The sequence below is a fragment of the Leiobunum rupestre genome, chromosome 10 (genome assembly GCF_980474605.1).
Source record: "Leiobunum rupestre chromosome 10, qqLeiRupe1.1.hap1, whole genome shotgun sequence".
Lineage (NCBI taxonomy): Eukaryota > Metazoa > Arthropoda > Arachnida > Opiliones > Sclerosomatidae > Leiobunum > Leiobunum rupestre.
In genome coordinates this window covers 17,701,035-17,727,583 of record NC_143393.1, presented here as the reverse complement: position 1 = coordinate 17,727,583, position 26,549 = coordinate 17,701,035, and the positions used below count along the sequence as shown (strand labels likewise).

Below are 26,549 nucleotides of genomic sequence, written 5' to 3'. Positions count from 1 at the left end.
TACCTTGACTAGAAGTAAACGAACGGTAGTTACCCAAATTTACTCCAAAACTAGAAATATTGTTTTTACACTTGCCCTATAAGGAAGATAACTTTTTAATTCATTTATCGTACACCGGTAAACTCATTTAATATAACGTTTAAAAGCTTAAATCAAATCAAGCAGGTTTATTATAGATTATCTTACTACCTTATTGATGGTAATGTGCTAAAACACACCGAGACTTGTTAAATAGGCAAACTATATTACTTTAAAACACTGAAAACTTATTTAGAATGAAAACTATAATAATAATAATCAGCTAGGCTAATACCCAAGGCACTCCACCTTAGGCCCAAGTCATCGAGTGACTTTTAACGCATTTAAATCAGGTGGCCGGGTTACGACGCGTAGGAGGGTGGTGGCAAGCCCTTCATGCCACGCGAGCCAACAGCTCCTTACACTCACTATTACGAGGACAAATTTCGTAACAGCTTTGCAACATAATAGAAAATGTCTTTCGTTTCGATACCACGAAAGGAGGTTGGACGGGTTTGACACCTTCATGGCCAAAAACCTCGAAACAAGAACCTCTAACCGATAAACGATAATCAGTCATTACTATTCCGTGTCGAAATATCGAATATTTCGCACCTGGTTTGTCATTATCACACGTTGCGAGCGAGAAATTAAGCAAAGGCCCGCTAATTTGAAAAGCGAGACGAAAAAAAGGTTGAGTGACTCTTGACAATTTTTTTTTTTAAATTTGCGTATAGAAGCGCACGCGTAAACGACCCAAAAGCACTTAAGACGCTTTCCCGTTTAGTTAACATCTGATTGTTGAACAAAGTCTTCCAAAAGGAAAAGTCAAAAGAAATGAAAAAGAGGCGCATTAAAAATTCCCTTTTCAAAAAAGATCGCTTCCTCCTTTTGTGGTTTTTAAAGTATTTTCATTTTTTACGTAAGTTTACAATAAAGAAATAAATTGTATGAAAGAATTGAAGATAATTCTTTATTATATTCGTCATATCATAAATCTACGAAAAAATGTGTCCTTTTTTACAAATTCTTTTATATTATATTATATTATAAATGTTGGATTTTTTTCCAGAAAATAAAACATAATCAAATCAGTCTATCGACCCTTTCAAAGTAAGAGTTTGGAAATTTTGGTGTCGTTGGCACGACTTTTTCTTGGAAATTTGCAAGCCATTTTCACGGGGATATTTTTACGGGGGACGCCATTTTTATGACACTGTTTTAGGTGCTAAAATTTATATAAAATAATAAAATGGCGTCCTACATACAGACGAAACCGATAAAGAAAGGCTTATTGCGACTCCGTAACAAATTAATTGAATTTACTATACGAATAGAATATAAAAAAACTTTCGAATTATCCGCTTGGTCATCCGTTAAGTTGTTACGATTCCTTATATTTTATCGAAGGTTAGTCGAAATTGAAAGTATTAAGAAAGACAGTGATAAGGAAATATCAATTTAATAAATTCGACCATTCGCGTTAGCTTTTACGAGAACAATCGAATTAACCTGGCTCGACTATGACTCCTCAGCTTCGATTATAATTAAAGGGTTTGGCACTTTCATTACGCTAAAGCTTCTATGGTAATTGATTCGTATACGGGGTCTCGCTAAAGGGTTAAGCTACGCTAGACGAAGAGGGAGTAAAGTTTGCATTCTTTCGTACACGTACCAGGATACCGTCTCGATTACTAAAGGAATTCTATATACGGAATGTTACTTGTATTTGACACGGTTACGATCGTACAATGTAAGTATTTGATCGTTTAAAAGTTAACACTCGGCTCTCTTTAGTAGCGATACGAATCGCTAGATGTCGCTGGTAATTGGGGAAATGTTTCCTTTCCCTATGACGCGCGTTTTTGCATATTAGATATGTTTATTACGGATTAGGTTAAGATATTTCGTGTACTCGCCTCTATAAGGGCCCGATATTGATGGCGAAATAGGTAAACGTTTTTTACGGGATCTAATTTCTTTGGACAACTGCCAATTTCATCTGTTGCCTATTGTGATAGATGCGGGTGCTTTCATCCTAATTAAAATCATTGGACAGCTGAAGTATATCTTCCGACCAACAGATGTTTCTCGGTAGGACACTCGAATCTCTCTCGGGTCATACAATAAAGACTGATTCCAATTGTCATTTAATTAAACCTTGTCGTTTAAAGCAGTATTCCTAGAATGACACTTTTTTGTAGAACAGTCCGGGCCAGTGGAAAATAGCGCAGAATTGACAAATAGTGGAAAATTTGGAAAAAAATGGAAAATAAACAAAAAAATTAAAAAAGTACAAAATTGGAAAAAAAGTACAAAATTGGAAAAAAAGTACAAAATTGGCGAAAAAGTACAAAATTGGCGAAAAAGTACAAAATTGGCAAAACCTAAATTGGCGAAAATTGGCAAATAGTGGCTAATAAGAGAACATTGCCTCAAAAGCTAAAACAACTCATTATATTTACGTTCTTAATAAATTTTGATTAGTATACCTCTGAATAATGTCAGTATTAATATTTTTTTAAAAACAAAACAGACTAATCAGAATCTGGGCATCCCTGAAGTTAAAAAAAAAATATTTCGGTCTTGGCTAAATTTTCCACTAAATTAACTTTTGTTCAAGCCGGAGTTTTCCTCTCTATTTGTCACCTGGATTTTTCCACTTCGGAACACGTTCTTCACGGAAAACCACAAATAATTTTAGGGATTACCTTCGCCACAAACCACTAAGCAGCCCCGTCAATGTCAAAAGCGACAGGAAGAAGTGGTCAATTTGGAACCATTTGGCGGCAGAAATAGAAATACTAGAGGTTATATTCGAGGGGCTAACCACTCTTAGAAAGTCTGTACACCGGATTACACTTAGATTAGCACTGCCAAAGGCAGGGACTTCAAAGATTACGCGTAATCCCATTAGTACAGTCAAAGGTACGGCTCTGTACACCGATTACGCGGAGTGATCAGCCACTCGGTTATATTGCTTTTAAAGGTAAAGGCTTTGCCTCCGTGGTTGCTTGCAATGGTTTTTCATTGCGAAAAAAATATTATTATTACCTAAATCAAAATCGTTTGCTAACCTAACTAGCTCCAGTTTATTTTTAGCAGAAATTTTAAATTCGTTGAACAATCAGAAACATGGAACAGGGTTGCCACACAATTTTCAGATTCAAATTCCCTGACTATTCCCTGTTTTCCCTGACCATTGTAAGAGATTTTCCCTTTTATATTTTACTTTTATCTGAAGTTAATAAATTTAGATGGTTTTCTATTTCAGTAAAAGGGTTATTGCAATGTTGAAAAAATTAGCCTAACATTCAAGGAAATAAATGATAATCGTGGAATTTGTCATAGATCTAGATTTGAATTACCTTCAAAAAGTGCCAAGATAAAAGTGATTTCCCTGACTTTTTAGGCCCATTTTAAAGTTCCCTGACTTTTCCCTGTTTTCCCTGACGTGTGGCAACCCTGTGGAAGTTCTAACTCCCTTTACTGAAAATAGGTGGTATTCACGAGAAGATGGCGGCCATTGCTCTAAGGTAAATAGTTATGGGGGAAAGGGGTATGACACTAGCCTTCCACTACAACGATGATGACGTCACGAGAATACACCTTATTAAGAGACTTTAAAAATAAGTCTTTACTGGGCTTTAAACTGTAAATTGTACACAAACGCTATTAAGGTTACGTACTTCCTCGTAGACCTCTAACCGTAAAAATAATAATTTAAAGAGTGTTATATCTGGCACGTTTACATCAAATCGTCGTTAAGTGGTAACTACGGGGGGGGGGGGGGAGGCAAGAACGGAACAAAACGAAACATCATTTGGAAGACGGAAAAATTTGTAAGTTAAAAAGGCGCCTAATGTCGATTTGACTGAAACGAAATTTCTTCGGAGACACTGGCTGCGTATGACAGGATGCTCGCATGGCTGCAATCGCGATGTTCGCAACCACACGACCGTTGGGTACAACGGCCAACGGCTCTTGCCGCCCACCAAGATAGTTCTTCCAAATAACTCCCGTCATGTACAGATTTTACCATCCCAGTTGCCTTTGTTTTAACAGTTTACGCGTACGATGTATTGAATTTGCGATAACAGGAGTCCCAAATAAGGAACAGTAGAATAGACTATAATGGAAATTGAACTACGCGAAATTAAATAACGTTTAGCGGTGGAATAATATACCAAAATTGTTATTGTGGGATTACCTTTACATGAAAAATTATCCACAAATAGAGCAAAAGCTTAAACGAAAATTTACGCATCGCTTGAGTTCGGAATTATTTCGGGTAGTTATCTTTTATATTTAATCAAATATTTTGGAAATAAAATCAGGGATACGATGTGAAAATGTTTCTACACAAACGTTTCTATCAATAGAATTTTTAGCGTTACTAATACCCAATAATCTATCGAAATACCATAAAGTTAAATACAAAACTATTTTAATCCGTATTTTCCAAATTTAAAGATTTTCAGCAGTTAATAAATAAAAATTAATTTTATGTTCTCTACAAGATAGCTTCTTTTCCAAATTTTAGCATTACTAATACCCAATAATCTATCGAAATACAATTATGTAAAATACAAAACATTAAATTTGGAAAATTCGGATTAAAACGAAGATTTTCAGCAATTCACAAATAAAAATTAATTTTATTTTCCCCCCAAGATAACGTCTTTACCAGTTAATTTAAAAACTGTCAAATATTTATATTTAAAAAACACCTAGCTTTTTCATTTTATTTTCCCACAATAACATTATCGTTCTACTGATCTAGAACAAGTTAAATATTTCGACTTTAAAGAAACACCTAGAATTTGAATAATCCACCCACTTCCAAATTTAAACTTAATATTGGAAGGCGACTTGACTATTAACAAAAGCCTTTAGTGCAAACCAAACAAATATAATATTCTAAAAATAATTACAAATGATAATAAAATTATTATTAGTACACTTTCAATAAAAGAAAGCAAATGCAAAATTGGAAATACCGAGTGTCTGCGTGTTCCTCGGAGACTCCCGAGGGGTCATCCTAGCAAAGGCCGACAAACAAGAAGAGAGAAGGAAGAATGTAGATTTAAGCGCCGGCGGGTCAAACACCAAAAATGTGTAGATTTCCACCAATGATTTATATCGAAACTACGATACCACTAGAAAATGAAGAGGCCTCGGCTTTGAGTAATTATACCATTTGCGATCTCCGAGATGAATCTGCCAAGGTTGAACAGCCGGCAAATTTAAACCGTATTTTAAGCATAGGAATTTTAATTACGGTTTATAACCTCCTCCCGTATCATTATCTACGCTAATTATTCAATTTAATATAAGTCGATTAAGTCACGTAACGCGGATCTGGAATGAAGGCTTAAAATAGCTCGCGAAATCGACTAGAACTTTATTATTAAAATGAATGTTTTAAGGGGGAACACTACATTGTCTACTTTCGCGCTATTTCAAGCTGACATCTTTTAATTTTGTATTTTAACTTATAAAATTAATATCTCAGTGTAGAACAGCCTCTTGTTTAGTGACTAAATTAATTTTGAAAATTTTAAATTTTAAAGTAATTAAGTTATTACGATTTAATTCGGACCCCCGGAGCTAAACAAGCTGGGCAAGCGCCCAAACTACCCTCTAGTTAGGACCTTATATCTCGTTAACTATTAATACTAGAATTATCAAAATTATTTTAAGCACTAGACGAAGGTTCAGCCGAATAAGAAAAATATAATTCAATTATGTAACTGTTAAAACAGAAACGTTCAGCTTGAACGAAAAAGAGGCTTTTACTGTATTCTTCCTCCTTAATGTTACAAAACTACGGAAACTTAAACGAGATATTTAAAATAAGTATAATGGACGCTGAACGAATTATCCAGGAAGATTTAAGAACCAAGAACTAATTGGTACGATTTATTATCGTAGAAAATGAAATAATCTATAATTTGACCGTTATCCTAATCAAAAAAGGAAGTTTTTGACAAAGAAGGGCTTTTTAACAAGACGATTTTGGGGGGCAGGCAGTAGAAAATTGGAAAAAATTGGAATGTAAATATAGTTCGGTAAAAAAAATGGAGAGTGGATTATTTGGAGCAATCAGCTGGATATTTTTAATAATGAGGGTATGAACGAAAAATGTTAACTTTCATTTCCTCGTTGACAGCCAACGTTTTCTCGTTAAATATTTTAATAGAAGATGGGTGCTACCACCCGGTGATTGGACATACACGTACTCTTGAGCTTCATACATATATTTTTCTACCCGTACGATATTCTCGGCCGATATTTCAACGGGATAAAAATTAAGAGTAACTTATTTAAATGAATTAGTCGTAAATATTTTTATCATTTCTATTTAAAACGAATGTTATCCAATTTACTTAGCGGTTCAATGTACTGCATCGGTGCTGCATTAGTATTTGTGCTATAACCGTGGTCTATTTAAATATCGCATCGTAAACCATTTTAGGTTGCTATTTTATCTTTTATGCTTCTACTACCATATGCGATTTTGCAATACGCGCGAAAGACAACGCAATATAGGTTGAATAAGATAAACACACTTAAGATACGGCGAACTTTAGTTATCTTTGATAAAGACAAGGGTTCTAAAGCAGAAATCAACACTTCTTGTATGGTCTGGATGATTTAATTTGAGCCCAAAATGGTAAACGTAGAGAAGCGGAAACACGTCATTAAAAACACTCATAGGTCACTAGTCCGAAAACCAAATAGACAATCCTCCAAAACAATGAAATCGACCACATAATCAACTGGAAACATCCCCAAACATAAACAAGTTTTGTAGGAAGTCTCGATTCCTGGTAAAGACGGGAGGACAGGGGAAAATCGGACACATCGCAGAAATGCCCTTGAAAATAGAAGCACCATACTATTAAAGGGAATATAACCTCTACCATTTCTTTAGTCCCCAAAAAGGTACTGATAATGGCTTTTCACATTTTCTGCGTGCATTCTTAGTGGTCTGTTGCAAACCGAGTGGTCCGACATTCGTACAAATCCCGTACACTCTGGATACAAATTATTTTAGAAATCTGGAAATCAACTTAAATCCGTGTGATAATCAATTCCAACATCTCGAAATCAGCCTATAAATCTAGAAATCAACGCGAAAATTGTGCTCTGAAATCTCAAAATCAGTTTCATTTCGGAAATCACTTCGATAATCAAATTCCCATAAATGTCGGACCCTTTGGTTGCGAATGCTAAGGTGGTTATATTCCTTAAAATAAAAGCTCTAAAAGTCACGATATGGTACAATCAGGATACGAAAAAGCAGAGCTTTAAGTAACATTAAAACCCAGGAACAATTGGACCCTTGCAAATAGAACCCAAGAAAATATTCAAAATCGGAAATAGTCGTTCATTTAGTTCCGAACTGAAACCAAAACGTATTTATTTACCTTTGTAAGTAACTGGTGGGCGTATAGGTGGCATTCCTGCAACAGGCGTTCCCCATCTCGACTGTCTACGTGTTAATCCAATAAATAAACAACAATCCAAGCTACGTCATAATCCACACAAATCAAACACGCCGTTTAACAATCACGACGTAAGCGATTAAAAATCCAAGCAGATGTGCCACCGCAACCAGCACATGGCAGTGCGCAAACCGAGCGCGGTACGACGACCAGGAAAAAAAGTTGAAAGCTCCCGCCGCGCGACAATTTCATTAAAAACCGCGGCTTTAGACGAAAATTTCCAGCCGGCCTTTCGAAGGGAACTTATCTACAAACGCTACTCGTAACGAACAGCGCGGCCTGCCAACAAAAAATATACATCCGACTTCCTATTAGCGGAGATACACCAGCGCGGGATCTTCACGAGTCACAAATGCGTGCAAGAATCTCCACATACTCGCCGCGGGCAACCCAACCGGCGGAACCGGGTGCCTACCCTCCCTGACATTTCATCCAAAATAATATTCCCCCCCCCCCTGTCAATGGGACCCCCGTTGCACCTATAACGATTGTTCTAAGGCCGACTATGCCCCCTTCGTCGCGCAATAATCGTTACACCACCCCCGCGATCAAATTTTTCGACGGTCTCGAACTTTAAGGGGAAATATTCGCGGATTTATTTTTCGCTGTTTACGAAAGTTTTTTTTCGCTCCACCGATTGAACGAGTGGATTCACCTCTACTCGAAGAAGCGTCGCTGTATCGATGTTTTCCTACGAATCCGAATAGATTTATCTTCCGAGCAGCTGACAGAATTGTGCGAAGGTTACTACATTATGGATGTTCATCGAACGAACACGCAGTTTTTATTCTTCGGGCGTTGTTGTTGACGGTCTTAAAGGTTGAATATTTAATATTTTACGAGTTAAATCATTAGTGGATATTTCGTGGATCTGCCAAACGTAACTCTTCAATATTTCAAGTGTACGTGTAACTTTCAAATTTCGGTGTCGAAATAATCGACTTACCTCGCGTGTTATCGCTTTCTAGCCGTGCAATAACCAACATCAACACGTTTAGAAACGACTAAACGTAGCGACAGCTCTCAATTTCATTGGCTGTGGCTTACGTCATCTTGGATCTTTTCTATGAAAATAGCGAATTGACGGCTAGGCCTACTTATTAGGAGGGTTCTGATTAAGGTCTAGTTGGGTTAGGCTGGGATGGAGCTGGGTTAGGTTAGAGTTAGATTGAGTCACCAAGATTAAGTTGGGTTGAAGTTAGACTAAGATTAAGTTGGGTTGAAGTTAGACTAAGATTAAGTTGGGTTGGAGTTAGACTAAGATTAAGTTGGGTTGGAGTTTGACTAAGATTAAGTTGGGTTGGAGTTTGACTAAGATTAAGTTGGGTTGGAGTTTGACTAAGATTAAGTTGGGTTGGAGTTTGACTAAGATTAAGTTGGGTTGGAGTTTGACTAAGATTAAGTTGGGTTGGAGTTTGACTAAGATTAAGTTGGGTTGGAGTTTGACTAAGATTAAGTTGGGTTGGAGTTAGACTTAGATTAAGTTGGGTTGGAGTTTGCCTAAGATTAAGTTGGGTTGGAGTTTGCCTAAGATTAAGTTGGGTTGGAGTTTGACTAAGATTAAGTTGGGTTGGAGTTTGACTAAGATTAAGTTGGGTTGGAGTTTGACTAAGATTAAGTTGGGTTGGAGTTTGACTAAGATTAAGTTGGGTTGGAGTTTGACTAAGATTAAGTTGGGTTGGAGTTTGACTAAGATTAAGTTGGGTTGGAGTTTGACTAAGATTAAGTTGGGTTGGAGTTTGACTAAGATTAAGTTGGGTTGGAGTTTGACTAAGATTAAGTTGGGTTGGAGTTTGACTAAGATTAAGTTGGGTTGGAGTTTGACTAAGATTAAGTTGGGTTGGAGTTTGACTAAGATTAAGTTGGGTTGGAGTTTGACTAAGATTAAGTTGGGTTGGAGTTAGTCTAAGATTAAGTTGGGTTGGAGTTTGACTAAGATTAAGTTGGGTTGGAGTTAGTCTAAGATTAAGTTGGGTTGGAGTTAGTCTAAGATTAAGTTGGGCTGGAGTTTGACTAAGATTAAGTTGGGTTGGAGTTAGACTTAGATTAAATTTGGTTGGAGTTAGACTTAGATTAAATTTGGTTGGAGTTAGACTTAGATTAAATTTGGTTGGAGTTAGAGTCTAACTTAATCTTAGTCTAACTGTTTGACTTAGCTTAAGTTAAATTACTTTGGATGGCTAGAGGATTGTGGCCCTTTAAGTGGTAAAAATATGAAAACAGGAATAACCATAATTAGAATGTTTAGAAATGTATAAAGATTAGTATATTTTTAAAAAGATTTCCTATCAAATAATCCACCATTAGCAACTAGAATAATATTCATAACAGGAGAGATCCAGTTATTAATCCCAAATAAACAATTTGATATACTTCAGTCTGATGGACTTACACCAAATAAATATACATAATTTTAGTCTTAGTAACAAAACAAGATAATTACGAAGTAAATGCCAACCCCGAGTGAAAACAATAGGCCCATGAATTATTAAAAAGATGACTCATCAGTTTCGCGCGCGCCGATGATAAAAAATAGTACGAAAGTCTAGTTTGCGAAAACTGTGATATTTCGGTCGGCGACAGGTGCTTGCTTAAGACACCTACACTCTTTCCAAAGCAACGGGAGATTGCCGTTATCTCCCACCGTAAACAGACTTTACCCTCTCGTTGATTTTCCGCCTTATGTCACGTAACGTACATTAGTAACGAACAAAAGTCAAGCTGTGAATATTCGAATGGAATAAATATCGTCGTAAGTTATTTAAATTAATACGGTAAAATTAGGTATAAAGTCAACGAAGGTTACCCGCGACTACCACCAAAGGCTTCGAAGCGTCTTCCGATTCTACGCATTCGATGCCTAGTAACCTTCATGCGGGAAATATACGATTGTATTTGACGTTATATTTTAGGTATATTTTCTTCGTGCTAAATTAATGCAACAAATGAATAGTTGAGTCATTGCGAAAAAGGCGTGGGGTCTAGAAAAATTTCCTTTTCATTAAATAAAATGGAATGTCATTTTTAGAATCTTACATCTATGAATTCATTTCCGTTAATTTAATTACTTAATAAATTAATTTCAAGGGACTGATCTCTTAGTTTGTCTGAAAATCGATTACGCCGAGTGTAGATTGTACACATGATTTTCGAAAGACGTTAAATTTATTTATCACAATATTTCGGTGGTTTTCAGTGATTTTCTATAACCTCGGATATTTGAAGTGGAACAACAACGTTTGCAGCTCTGACGGCTCTTGCCTTTGGCCTTACAAATGTTTGACGCCACTGTACTGGCAAATTTGAAAAATTGAAGGGGTCTTCCATAAAGATTGCTTTGCACGTTATATTCCCTTAAACTGATTGCTTTTGCAGGAACCATGTACAACGATTAAGCAAAGTGGTCTACAAATAATTTAACATTATATAATGATAAATATTTGAATTTAATAAAGTATTGTTTTATTTCAAAAGGTAATATCGGTGGAAATAAAGCCTAGTTTCATAAGTAACGTAGTAAATATTAGTATGCCACTGAACGTTTTCGCGAATTGATTGCGTAATCGGAAGTTTCAGAACCCTCTACTCTCGTCAATAGGAAGTGTCCTACTAATCCTATTAAGTTACTTATGATAGTATATACGCGTATCATTTTACGAATAAAGCTAAAACGTTAAATTAAAAAAAAAATATCATATTTTCAAGTCATTAGCCGGGATAAAATAAAACCAACAATTTATGACAAGAAAAATAAATGAAACTACAAAAAAATATCATTAATTAAGCGCGTAATTACAGCCTTTGGAAGTCACCGTGAAATAAAAATTTCCCGTTTATTCGTGAATCGCGAATTAAAATAATAACATTCGAGTCTCTTAGGTTTTTCAAAGAGAAATGAACGAACTGTCAGAAAGAATCTCCAGCCTCCTAAACTGGAAAATCTTCATTTTCGAGGGCGAAGGTAACTACATAAACGAACACTATTACTTTATGGCATTTTCTCTTGCCTCCGCGCGCGTTTACAAATATTTCGGGGTGAAACTTGACCAGTTATTCGAGTATGGAAAACTGACGATAAACTTTTCTAAAAAGTTAAAGAAGACGTCGGAATTTAAGATGGCAAAATGGTTAAAATTTTAATAGATTAAGCCTAGCAAAACTCGTTTGTTCTAGCAAAGAGTCTTCGTCGCTGATGGGGATGACGGTAAGTACCACGATTGTTGGAATGCAGATGTATATATAATATAAAGACTGTGGTAAATAACGATATAGAAATGGTCAAATCACGCTAAGAAACATATACGTCCCAAGGTCGTCTAAGGGTATGTATCGGAACTACCGACCTTCGTCAAGGTTATAAACACTAGACGTCTCCTCTACAGAGAAAAACACATTTGCCTTCGTCATTACGAATATTTTTACGATTATTATATTCATTTGCTGTTTTCCTCACACGCTACATTTAAAATATTTGGTATAAACATCGCCCTTGGGGAGTTTTGGAGACGCATACACGATGGAAATGATTCTTAAACGTATAGAGACTTGGCACTCCGTAGCTTTGGCCATGGCCGCCATTGTGGTAACATTTTTCTCCCTATTCTTAAACACTCTTTCGCGTACGAATATTTTAAGGTAAGTTCGTATAATGCCGTAACTAATAAAACACAAAGAAGCCACGGAAAACTATTTTGGTTTATATTTATATATATGAAAGCGGCTAAACTGATTTTCAACAGACAAGTTCTTTCGCTAATGCCATAACAAATTTCTAACTTAACGAGACGCTACGTGTAAAATATAAATATTTCGCAATAAATTAAAAATACCAACCCTAGTCATATTTTGCGAAATAACCCATAAAGAAACGACGTCCCCAATAGGTCCAATTAGCTAACCCATAAACAAAACGTTTTGAAAAGAAGGTGGTTCAGAACCAAAATACCAAAAAAAAATAAGTTCTTTGGAATATAAGATAAATATTCTGCGCGTAAATTACCAACAACAAATCAAAGCCCTAAAAAGTTGTTCTTGTTCTTATTTTTCAAAAAGGAGTTTAGATAACTTAAAAAAAACCGCTTACCCTTAATTAGGCTCCTAAATTATCAGTTACTTGATGAGAAAATCTAAATAAAAAATTAAACAGTTTACCTTAATCTTAACATCACGGAAAAATTCTAAAATTATCTTTCGGTGTTACAAAGCTTTTAGTGTTGTCTTTGTCAGGTCTCCAATTTGGTTATTAATTACAAAACGTTTTTAAAAACCAAAGTGTAATGTAAAGATTCGATTTCATTGGTAATATTTCTCGAACTGATAATACTTTCTCGGGGGTGGTTTCGTTGCATTAAGAGAGGAATTTAAGTTACATTAAGAGAGGAATTTAAGAGATCACTGGAGGCTGGAGGATAACTCGAAACAGGTAGAATTTGACCTTGATCGTCATAAAGATAGAATCAGTTCAATGTTCGAGAGTACTGTTTCTGGTAATCGTTCCTTCGCACGCGGATATTTAACGGGGATTGCAATAGGACAGAGCGCCTTACGGAATTAAATCTAATCGTTTAAAGGGAATATAACCTCAGGTTTTTGGTGTGGAACACCAACACTTCGACCATTTCCCGCACCCCCCTATGGCTTCAGATAATTTTGGCGCTAGTTAGTGATTTCCCGCCAAAATTTTTATACGGAGAACGAATCGAATTTTCTAGAACACGTAAAATAGAAAAACGAAGAAGCTTGGAAAAGGAGTTTAAAACATTCATGATGGATTACCCATTTCGAAGTTGCGCAAAAATTGTAAGAGTTATCAAAATCGAGAATCTCGTCAGCGGATCTAATCGCGGAAAAATACGAACCAAACACTCAAAAATATTTAGCTCCATTAACCACGAAAATAAGGGCTACAAAGTTAAACTCCAAAGGAGCTATAAACGCTATTTGCATAAATATACCATTAATACGTTTTGAAGAGATAAATGGTGATGAATACATTCCTGGCAAATCTTATTATTAGGCACACTGATAACGCTAAAAATATTAAGATTTTAGTGCCATTTTTCATACGATATAGAAAGCAGTGATGCCATATCACGAAAATGAAATTTCCCTTTCTTGGCATTAAAATTTATCTTGTGGCACTGGGTGAAAACTCAGATCAACTCCTTCTGCATTGAGTTTGCAAGTTCTCTCCCTACTTGCTTAAGGGGTTTCCCCTTTCATAAAAACTTGTCGAGGTTAACGGTAATAGTGAGTGTAGGGCGCTGTTGGTTCACGTGGCATGAAGAGCTAGCCACCACCCTCCTAAAGTCCTACGCATTGTAACCCAGTCACCTGAATTAATGGCTTTAAAAGTCGCTTGATGCCTTGGGTATTAGCCTAGCTGATTATTATTATTTATGTATTCGTATTGAATGTAAAAATGACACAAATATTTGATGATTATTATTTATCCCTGAAAATAAAGCGCCATCTTTATTCTGAGTATCGAACTATATACCCATAATTTATCTCTAACATTATTTAATTTTTAAATTTAGATCTTTAACGAAGGCTTAAATGAAATATCAAAAACCTGATCGCAAGGCTACCAACTCAACCAAATTCGACCAAAGGCTAAAATACCTTCAGTGGCTAATTTTATTGTATTTTTTTAAATTTAATATTTTTAATAGCTTCGCTTTAAAAATCATCCCCACCTAGAATTTCACTAGATTTGGCGAATTTTCGATCTGGTATCCCTTTTTGGAATTTTCGAGATTTGAAAATTTTTAAATTTCCCCCGATCTGGCATCACTGATCGAAAGATTTGTTGAAATAAAAATGAAACATTTAGTAAAGTAAGATACCACGAAATAAACGTAACCTACAGAGCAAGATAATATATTCCAAGCCATGTCTTTCATTGTGGCATACAATGTATGACCTTCGCTAACCTCTTTAGGTTATTGTTAAAAAAGAAGCTACTGTTTGATGGCCTCCCCTTCATTACATAAGGTGGAACGGGTCGCTCTCGAAACAGCGGGTACCGGATGATGGTATAGTCACCACTTACAGAATTGACACCATTGTTGTGCTTAATCTAGCGTTAAGTAGTAACAGTTTTTCACCTTTTTGGATATTCTCGTTTTGTTGTTATCACCACCGCATCTTCATGATCCACTTTAGTGAGATTTCCAAGAACGGTGCCGCGAAAATAGATCCGTCGTTTTCAATTGTTGGTTTTCAGGTTGGTTAAATGTATACAGGGTGTTTCACAGGGGCGTAGGAACGTTCTGGAAGTTGGAGGGGGCAAAGAGAAACGAAAAGGGGTCTGGATAATGGTTTTTCATTTTTAATGGAGTGTAGCTTCTCCGAATGCGTGTGTACTTGTTACTACTATGTAAATTGGCGGGAAAAGACTGCAATTTAAACACAGTTGAGGTTCTATAAACTGTATATGCTTTTAAAATGATAATTTGAGCCTTTTGAAGATTTCAACTGACTAAAGGTTGGAGGGGGCAATAACATTAGTTGCCCCCCCTGCCCCTCCCGGTTCCTACGCCCCTGGTGTTTCAAAAGGTTATGCAAAAATTTTAAGGAGTTGTAGGGGGTGAGTTGAGAAGTATGCCTGTTTTTTTTTCATTTCCCTCCGATGAGTTAAAAGAGCGCCAGAGAGCTTCAAAGTGTGGCCTACTAGTCTCTGGAAGTAGGCTGCAACAAGCGCAAAAACAAGCAGTAGGGAAATGTGAACATTAAGGTTTGGGTTCGTGTGATAGGTAAAATGGGACTTTGTAAACAAATCGAGGTAGCCAGCGTAAAAAACTTAAACAGTATTTCAAGTCCCTGATGCTTTGGTTTTGCGCTTGTTGCGGCCTACTTCCAGGGGCTAGTAGGCCACACTTCGAAGCTCTCTGGCGCTCTTTTCACTCATCGTACGAAAATGGGGAAAAAAACAGGCATACTTCTCAACTCACCCCCTACAACTCCTTCAAATTTTTTAGTAACCTTTTGAAATACCCTGTATATGGTAATATAGTTAATACATAGAAATATGGTAAAAGTTCATTTGGATTGGATTCCACTTGACATATGAGAGACAATGTTAAGTCTACGCACTTCCGCTTGTCGTTGTAAGCGTTTAGACAATTACAGTACGATGACCGCGACTTATTACCGTACCTAAAAGCGTATAATGTATTAGTGCCCCATAAAAAATAGTGCAACAACCCATTTTTTTTAGTTCTTATGTTACTCCAATTTCCTTCGCCAATAATTTCATGTATAATTGATTTGTCTTTGTGTTGTTAAAAGCTAATTTACCTTTCATTAGATGAAAAATAGGGACTTCTGAGAACAGCCGAAGATTTTATGCTTCGTGTAATTTATGTCGGGTTAGGTTGATGCAGATAAATTTACCGAAAGGCTCTAGAACGGGATTTCCATTTTCAACACTTCTGAGAAGTTCTGGCGCAAAGGTGGACATGATATCTCGAAATATGGCGAACTTGACTTTTTTTACCGGAAGTAAGAACGTGTGACGTGGAAGTTCTGGCTAGATTGTTTTAAAAGTAGTTCATAAAAGTAATTCAAAATGTCTTAAAAGATTCACATTAAAAAAATCTGATTATCAAATGTTTTTGGGTAAAAATTCGTAAAATGAAAACAATTTGTATTAAATTGATAATATTTTACAAGCATATAAATACGAGTGTTCCCAAATATGGTAAATATGGTAAATTGTGGTAAATTGTTTTAAATAATATATATAATAATATGTTAAATATATGATTTACCATTACCTACCATTATTTACCACTTTTCCCATTTTATACCATCACGTTATTTACCATTATTTACCACTTTTCCCATTTTATACCATCACGTTATTTACCATTATTTACCACTTTTCCCATTTTATACAATCACGTTATTTACCATTATTTACCACTTTTCCCATTTTATACCATCACGTTATTTACCATTATTTACCACTTTTCCCATTTTATACCATCACGTTATTTACCATTATTTACCACTTTTCCCATTTTATACCATCACGTTATTTACCATTATTTACCACTTTTCCCATCTTATACCATCACGTTATTTACCATTATTTACCACTTTTCCCATTTTATACCATCACGTTATTTACCATTATTTACCACTTTTCCCATTTTATACCATCACGTTATTTACCATTATTTACCACTTTTCCCATTTTATACCATCACGTTATTTACCATTATTTACCACTTTTCCCATTTTATACCATCACGTTATTTACCATTATTTACCACTTTTCCCATTTTATACCATCACGTTATTTACCATTATTTACCACTTTTCCCATTTTATACCGTCACGTTATTTACCATTATTTACCACTTTTCCCATTTTATACCATCACGTTATTTACCATTATTTACCACCTGTTAAATACCTCGGAACCCTGATACTTACTTTTTAATTATTAAAATTAGCTGTATCATAAGTAACATAACTATAAGTTTGACAATTTCCGTAGTTTTAATGCTAATTTTCTTATTGAACCTTTTTCCAACACTGTCACATTGGCGTAGCTAAGACAACCTAGGTCCCCCCGTGAAACTATTTACTGGATTTTAGTCGGTATCTAGCATATAATTTGATAGGAATTTAGGGGCCCCCTGAAGCCCTGTGGCCCTCCTGCATTGCGGGGTCTGCGCGGGCGTTATTAATTATTATTATTACGTAGTTTTTGACAGCGCATCGCTAGGGGGAGATTTTCTTCTTGTGATGACGTCACTCCGTTACTAGCTCTAACATGGCAACGAAAAATGTTTTTGACAACAACAAATGGAAATCTTCCCATTGAAAATAACATGGCATTCTGACCGATTCCTAGGACCCCTGTGAAAATTTTAACAAATTTCAAAATTTCGAAAAAGCCAAAAATTGGAAAAATAGATAAAAATTTACAAAAAAACCATCAAAACTGATCAACTTTTGATCAATGTGAGGTCAAAATCCCATGCTATTTTCAACGGGAAAATTTAATATTTTGTGTTGTCAAAAACATTTTTCGTTGCCATGGCAAAACGGTTGCCCATTTAATAAATTCCCTTTAGGATTTTTCAAGTTACATGAAGGTCTACCAATCCCCCGAGTTTGAACCAAATCGGTGGGTTACACTTCGGGATGTCTCCTTGTCAGTAAAATTTCCCCAAAGTGACAAACTTATAGAACAATATTATAGACTTATGTCATACTTATTGGCTATACGTTTATCAATAAAACATTACGTTTGACTTTCAATTTACTTAATAAAGGAGTGCTACAAAAATTACCGGTCTTGGACATATTACCACTAAATTCTTCACGCTGAAAAAAAAACCTACAACGGAAATGGTTGATGACTAAGCCCTTCAAAATTTAAATATGAAAATACGCCCTAGCTATTTGTTTTGACCGTAAATATTAAAAACGTTTAAATGAAATTCCGGAATGCTTCCTTCTTGACGGTTTAAAGCTTAAATCGATTAAAACCGTAGTTATTCACGTTTAAAAAAATCCACATTAAGCCCTGAAGCTAAATTTCCACAGCAGCAATTTAGGAAAAATTACACGGCTAAGAACGCCTACGATAAAAAATTTCTTTCATTTTTAAACTTAGCGATACGAAAAAGGAAGACAACTTTTTTATATAAACGGCTTTACTTCGGCCACCGTATAAGTTGCTCAAAATCTTTATTAAAGTGCGCGCTTCCTACTTTTATATAGATAAAGTTAAAGTAATTTCTTAAGCCTTGGCCTAAAGAAGGAAGAATCTAAAATTGAACGTATGATTTCGTAACATCTGGGAGAGGCCAGAGATAAGGGAAGCTGCGCCCATTTCGCAGCAATTTGTAAAAGTCGTCATTCCTGCTTTAGATTCGGACTCTTTGGAAAAGGTGAATTGGAATAGGACCCTGAACTTGAGACCGGTTCTCATTCGAAAGGATATAATTGTAAAGAATCCCCCCACCTCTTAAAATAACGAGCTACTGTATTGAAAGTTATCAAACAAAATACCTTTTTTATTTTAAGTTGAACTAGTCTTATCACTTATATACTCATAGCTAGGAGAAGATCATAAGCTGCTGGTTAAGCAGATGTTTCGTGTTTCATGATAGAAAACAGTGTGCTTAGCAAACACTTTTATAATAGAAAACAGTGTGCTTAGCAAACACTTTTATAATAGAAAACAGTGTGCTTAGCAAACACTTTTATAATAGAAAACAGTGTGCTTAGCAAACACTTTTATAATAGAAAACAGTGTGCTTAGCAAACACTTTTATAATAGAAAACAGTGTGCTTAGCAAACACTTTTATAATAGAAAACAGTGTGCTTAGCAAACACTTTTATAATAGAAAACAGTGTGCTTAGCAAACACTTTTATAATAGAAAACAGTGTGCTTAGCAAACACTTTTATAATAGAAAACAGTGTGCTTAGCAAACACTTTTATAATAGAAAACAGTGTGCTTAGCAAACACTTTTATAATAGAAAACAGTGTGCTTAGCAAACACTTTTATAATAGAAAACAGTGTGCTTAGCAAACACTTTTATAATAGAAAACAGTGTGCTTAGCAAACTTTTATAATAGCAAATCGTCTGCTTAGCAAACACTGTTTCATAATAGCAAATCACCTGCTGAACAAACAATGTTTCATAATAGCAAATCACCTGCTGAACAAACAATGTTTCATAATAGCAAATCGTCTGATTGGCAAACACTGATTCTTAATAGCAAACCGTGTGCTTAGCAAACACTGATTCATAATTGCAAATCGTGTGCTTAGCAAACACTGTTTCATAATAGCGCAAACCATGTTCTTAGCAAACACTGTTTCATAATAGCAAACCGTGTGCTTAGCAAACACTGATTCATTATAGCAAACCGTGTGCATGCTTAGCAAACACTAATTCATTATAGCAAACCGTGTGCTTAGCAAACACTGTTTCATTATAGCAAACCGTGTGCTTAGCAAACACTGTTTCATTATAGCAAACCGTGTGCTTAGCAAACACTGTTTCATTATAGCAAACCGTGTGCTTAGCAAACACTGATTCATTATAGCAAACCGTGTGCTTAGCAAACACTGATTCATTATAGCAAACCGTGTGCTTAGCAAACACTGATTCATTATAGCAAACCGTGTGCTTAGCAAACACTGATTCATTATAGCAAACCGTGTGCTTAGCAAACACTGTTTCATTATAGCAAACCGTCTGCTTAGCAAACACTGTTTCATTATAGCAAACCGTGTGCTTAGCAAACACTGATTCATTATAGCAAACCGTGTGCTTAGCAAACACTGATTCATTATAGCAAACCGTGTGCTTAGCAAACAGTTTCATTATAGCAAACCGTGTGCTTAGCAAACACGGTTTCATTATAGCAAACCGTGTGCTTAGCAAACACTGATTCATTATAGCAAACCGTGTGCTTAGCAAACACTGATTAGTAATAGCAAACCGTGTGCATAGCGAAAATTTGGCAGTTTATCAACGTTATTATGTAAAATGAAAAGCAAATTTATTTACACGGACTATCTTATTTGGCAGTTCTGCTATTAATTTGGGTTATTCTAAATGTCACAACTACCCATTTTCATTGGAATTCATTGTATAGAGCGGGGTCATTTTAGGTAATTCTAAAATCTACTGAGCCACTAGCATTTTGGGTAATTTAAAAAGGTCTTTAAAAATTCCCTGATATAAATACATTAAGTTTTTCACATTTGAAATCGTGTCGTGACACGCGACTTAGGACGTTTCTGACAGGTTTCATTCTAACCTGTAATCAAAGCCCGCAGACATTTAAAACCTTCACTTTACAATGTGGTTGGAAATAAATTGCTTAAGAAAACTGGCGAACTGGAAGCGATTTCCGAAAGAAAATTTTAAAAAGAAAACAAATCGTGGACAGCTCCCGCCATCTATCGTCCAATTCCGGAATCACCATTGAAACAAACGGAAAACCTATAATTTTTACTTTCTTTCGAGGTGCAACGATTTCAACGCGAATAACCATATTAAAATTGAAGGGAAAATTGGTAAAGAGGCTATTCAGAGCCAGTTTGACCATTTGCTGACCTTTCGAAAAAAAAATGGGATGAATAACTCGTGATAAACGCGTTATATAGAGTAGGCCTTAATAACACCATCGTGACTGCAGAATTCACGATCCAGTGGTCAAGCTAATACTCCATAAACATGATTTATATTTTTTGGAGTAATTTTATCAATATTTGCCACGGGATTTATTTGGGTCTCGCGTTTTGGGAATAGCGAGTAAAAAAATTAAATTTTCAGACTGTGGGAAATTTTTATAAGTCGATATTTTAAAGTTTTATCTTTAGGAAGGGCCCTAAACGTTTATCACGATAAAAGTTCGATTACCAAAAAATATAAAAAGATAACATGAATTTATTGAGGCGAACGTGGCGGCAACACTTTATATACATTTTACAGTTTCGCTGTAAATTAATGAGGCGATGTGGATTGGTTAAAATTGTACATTATGAATAGTTTAAAAATTTACATTTGTTATTCCAAAATTATACATTTATCATTCATTCAGGGAGAAGTTTGGTCGTTTCCACTATCGTCTTTTCAATGGTCTGACCGCCTGGAAACAAGCGGTCTTCCCGCGTTTTCCTTAGCCTCGGACTTCATTTTGTATATGGAACTTACACTGACCCCGGTCATGGCCGAAACGATGTCCATAATATCCGGAATGGATTTTTCCGGATAAAGTCTCCTGGCACCTACGTACACGTTCAAAACTATTTGCTTAGCATCCACCGAAAGCGGTAATCCCGGTTTGGGTTTGCAAAACAGTTCCGGAGACGAACATTTCGTGGGAGCCGCCATTTTAATCGGGGAAGCAACGATAAAATGAGGTCCTAGCGCGAATGCAGTTTTTTTGTTGCTCAGTAGCGCCATCTATTACTGAAGTAGCGAATTAATAATTGGCGCGAAATTTAAAATCGATTGCTTTTAAAAGGAGCAATTTTCAAGTTTATATCACTTAATTACGCTAAAATGCATTTTTAAATGCAAAGTCTACGATAAAATTCAGAAAGGGGAAATTGTTTAACACTTTTTTTAGTGTAAAAAATCCGCTATTCAAAATTCTTCCCATTTCTAAGTCAGTTTCAAGCGGCAGGCGGTACAGGGAAACCAGCCTTAATGACATTTTTACCGCAACAAAAGGGAAAATTATCTAACACAAAACTCGCATTCCATCAGTCAAGTGAAATTCCAGAGATATACGGACTTTTTGTAGAAAACGCGGTGAAGACTAATGAGAAAAGCCAAAGGGCCGGAACAGAGAGAAAGGGGGGCTAATTTAACCCCCCAATAGTATCAAGAAGGAGGGTTTCTTTTCTCTGTCGGACGCGCAAAAGCGTGAAGCGGCCGCGCGTCTCACGAGATAGCGCGCGATTGTTATGAAAATGAACGCGCGCGGCTAAATGCAAACAAATAAAAGTTTTTGATATTAAAAGGCGACCAACCGTTGCCCTGGCCACGATATTCGGTTGCAATCCGTTCTTTTTTTCTCTCGTTCCGGAAGCGCCTAGACACATCTTGCCGGGGATGTCTTCCGGGTGTTTAAAAACGTTAAACAATGACACTATTTCGTGGAGCCATTATTTTTAGGCCTACTTTGTTTCTTCGGCGTTAAATAGAATGACGAAGAATACAGGAAATATCAGACGAATCCGGTTACTATTTTCGTTCAGGAAATACCAAGCGTATACGATAACGCGTAAATTTTTTGTCAATCTCAAATACCTATGATATCCGTGGAATTTCTGGGATTTATCTTACTCGGTAGATCAGAAGTACATGAACCGAAGTTATCAAATCGCTATATCTCTCATACTAACAAAGGAGACGACCCGAGGTGTAAAACACCGATTTTGTTCAAACTCGGGGGTTTGATAGACCTTCATATGTAACTTGAAACACCCTAAAGGGAAATGCGAGGGGTCGGACACTTGCCATTATTTTGTACGGGATTTCGGGATTTCGTAGATATTTTGGCGATTTTATCATTACTTTTTGAAGTGATTTTGGGATTTCAATGTTAATTTACCATAGAGAGAGTTAAAAGATTTTGCGATTTTATCTTTACTTTTTGAAGTGATTTTGGGATTTCAATGTTAATTTACCATAGAGAGAGTTAAAAGATTTTGCGATTTTATCTTTACTTTTTGAAGTGATTTTGGGATTTCAATGTTAATTTACCATAGAGAGAGTTAAAAGATTTTGCGATTTTATCTTTACTTTTTGAAGTGATTTTGGGATTTCAATGTTAATTTACCATAGAGAGAGTTAAAAGATTTTGCGATTTTATCTTTACTTTTTGAAGTGATTTTGGGATTTCAATGTTAATTTACCATAGAGAGAGTTAAAAGATTTTGCGATTTTATCTTTACTTTTTGAAGTGATTTTGGGATTTCAATGTTAATTTACCATAGAGAGAGTTAAAAGATTTTGCGATTTTAGACAAAGTGTACGTGATTTTGGTAAATGTCCGACCCCTCGGGGAAATGTCTCCATAAGCAACCGTTTTGGCATGGCAACCAAAAATGTTTTTGACAAAACAAATAGGAAATTTTCCCATTGAATATAACATGGGAATCTGACCAATTTTAAGGGTACCCTCTGTAAAATTTTTAATCAATTTCGAACTTTTATATTATTTTTTTATTTTTATTTTCTATTTTTAGCATTTTTAAAAATTTAAATTTTTTTACACGGGGTACCCTTAAAATTGGTCAGATTCCCATGTTATATTCAATGGGAAAATTTCCATTTTGCTGGATCCAGCGATGCGGATTCGCAAGTAATTAACTTTTAAACAATTGGCACGTGAATCGCGATTCGCGCGCAGCGAATGGCAAAAAAGTGAACGTTGCGTCTTCGATAGGTGGGCTACGGCCCTGCGTGAGACAAGACCATCAATACCATTTGTTTCTTGAGATTGTACTTACAGAAACGTTTTAAAAAAGGCCTCTTGTATTAATGTATGTGGTTTAATATTTAATAAAATGTAGCTAGTTGCCAATATTTACAATAGTCTGGTTTATTTGTAATTGTCTGCCTTATTCTTCCAAGATGTGAACAAGAATCTCCTTAACTAATTGGTGTAGATAGATACCCCCAACCCACGTGCGTTACAAATTATACAAACGTGATTTGTATAATTTAATTTAATCCTTTAATCCTTTAATATATTTTTTTACTTTTACTAAGATTTCAACATTAAAGTTTTTGCAATTGGGGCTATAAGATACAAATATCTATACCTATAGTTGCCAGAATTTGTGCTAGTCCTAAAGTGTATTATTGATATCTAATAATTAGATTTTCAAATTATTGTCTTTTCAAAAGGCATATTTTCTTTAGCCACTATTTGCCAGTATTTTCCACTGGCCTGGACAAAAATCCAAAAAGGTGGCTCTTAGGAACACCGATCTTTTACAGCTGAGCCAATGACTGCCACGTCTACTAATTGAAAATAAATAATATCATCAACATACCATGGATGAATAACAGGAGAAGTTTAAATTTGACACGCTATTTAGGACAGTGCGACAGCCAGGTAACGCTAGCATCGCCTTTCAAAAATAAAACTCTGGTTAGTTCTCCATGGAAAACTTCCGAGGAGAGGTATATTTTGGCTTCCCAACTTGTTTGGCATTTTTGTTAAAATTCTTTTGTTTTTTGAAAAATATATAAATTGCTGGATCCGCGTTGGATCCAGCTGGATTGATGTCGGTCCGGCAAAAATCCAGCTGGATTGAAAACCCTGCTGGATTGCAATCCCTAGCAACTGCCCTATCGTCGTATGTTAATTTTCTTCTCTCCAGGACAACGCCGTTAACATGGGCCCCTATGGTAGACCTTTGCTTATGGGGACCTTATGATAGGCTTTTGGCTGTACTAACCCCCCCCCCCTTCTCCACCCCTCTCAGGTTTTTACATAGTTTGAACCCCTCCCCTCGAAGGATTTCTGGCTACGCGTTGATTTTTCTAAACACGTTTGGGAAAACAAAATAGTCATATATTGATTTTATAATGCTGTTTCATCGGAAAAATATTGTTTATAAATAGATAAATATTTCACATTACAACTTTAATTACAATCAAAACATTAAACCAGGAAAAAGCTAAATTCAAACTTACTCTTCATTGAAAATCGGATCAATAATAATTTATATAAACATTTAAATGGGATCAAAATGAATGTTTCCCAGTTCCCACAAGAAGTGTATTCATTTTTGTAGCGGCGTAAATCCGAGGAAAACTAGAATAATTTAAGCCTGAAACGCCCGAAGTAATTTTTGGTAATTTGGAAACGAGATCTCGTTAAGAAACGTGCGATCTTACAAATGTAGGAAAGCCAACAAATTACAACGTTAAATTTATTTTTCCCCTCAAATTACACGAAGGCAGGTAGATATATATTTATAAATACATCAACGTAATAAACCACGTACTAAATTATACGTCTGACCAGGGATATCTTTTCTTCCTAGAGCATTTCGCGACAATTTATAAAGAGGATATTAACATTTTAAAGGTACATGACGTTGGGACTAATGTCAAACGTACATAATATACCTCCAAAGAGATAAGTGTCAATTTCCATGTACTACTAATGTTAGTGTTGTTAATTTTCCGGAAGAATAAAATGAGGAAAAATTTCCGGAAAATTTTCGCAAATCGGAAAAATAAAAAATTGAAACATAAATTACTTTTTAAGGGTTTTTAATTTTTTTAAATTTTTATCGATATAAAATGTCTAATAACAGTAAACATACTACAAAAAATTAGTAGTGTTACATTGTTAATCAGTTTAAAGCTAATCTAGAGGTTTAGTTTTACTTTTAGATTCGAAAAAATGAGGTGAAAATTCCGCTTTATTTAAATTTGCAAACAATATATTTGACTAATCATGGAATTAAATTTTTTTTTTATTTTTTTGGAAAAAATACGGAAATTTTCCGGAAAAAAGGTCTCTGTCATTTTACGGAAAATTTTCCAACTCCCAAAACTAACCAATGTTATGCACTTATGTTAATAGTGAGGGCCATTTGACTAATATCAGAAGTATATAATATACCTCTTAAGATAGCAGTGTCCATTCCCAAATATTGCTTGAATTAACGTGTACCTTCGCAGCGACAAACTCTAGAAGCTCACAAACTGCTTCATATTCATCTGATAAGCAAACGCTTTGTATTTTATAATATTTGTAAGAAAATTCTGCAGTTTTTGAGATTATCTCATTGGCCGCTACGTAGCGCTATGCCAACTAAAAAGACCAATTGTCTACCGTGACGCGGCCGTACATAGTAATTTGGCGGCAAATTATCTCCCATTGAAAAGTTCCATGAGCCTGTGACAGAACATGTTTCATTTCAATGCCCTAGATTGAAAACTTCTACCGTATGGATTATCTTATAAACTTACGCTACCATTAATAAAGTTACACTACATTTATTTAAGTGTAGCCCAAGTTAATTAGGCCTAATAGAACAGCGAGGAAAGGAATTTTAGGGTAGCGAATGTTAAGTATAAAGTGGGCTAATTTGTTTGTGAAGGTGTATCCCCAAACGCTTCAACAATGAAATAAAGACTATATGGAAAGTGTATTTGAGAACGAAAAACTTAAAAAAAGGGCCAATATTTAAGAGATAAAAAAACCTAATTTAATACGTTGAACTCGTAGCCTCATATTTTGTAAGAATAAAATAGCGACTCAAGTATGTCACATACAGAAGTTTAGCGGCATACAGAATTGTTCCACTACTTAAAAAGATATATTGCGTAAATATATACTTCAGATAAAGAATATTTTTTACTCAAACCCTCCCCACCCTACAAATTAAATCAAAATTTAACAATCTATTACAAGGGTAAACTCATTAACTATAATTTTTTCTAGATTGAAATATTAGAAAGATATTTGGAAATATATTTACGATGTTACAATT

At 35.4% G+C, this 26,549-nt stretch overlaps 1 protein-coding gene across 2 annotated transcripts in view; it reads right to left on the bottom strand.

The window, feature by feature from the left end:
* LOC149924897 (uncharacterized) overlaps positions 1 to 26,549 on the bottom strand; it is a 110,119-nt gene that overhangs the window by 74,372 nt on the left and 9,198 nt on the right. Inside the window, exon 1 of one of the 2 annotated variants that reach the window (XM_090159755.1) lies at positions 7,452 to 7,837. The exons of the other annotated variant lie outside the window; for it this stretch is intronic. Coding sequence (XP_090015881.1) covers positions 7,452 to 7,507 — 56 coding nt within the window. The 5' untranslated portion in view covers positions 7,508 to 7,837. Of the gene's footprint in view, positions 1 to 7,451; positions 7,838 to 26,549 lie in introns of those variants that run through there. 2 annotated transcript variants of the gene reach the window in all.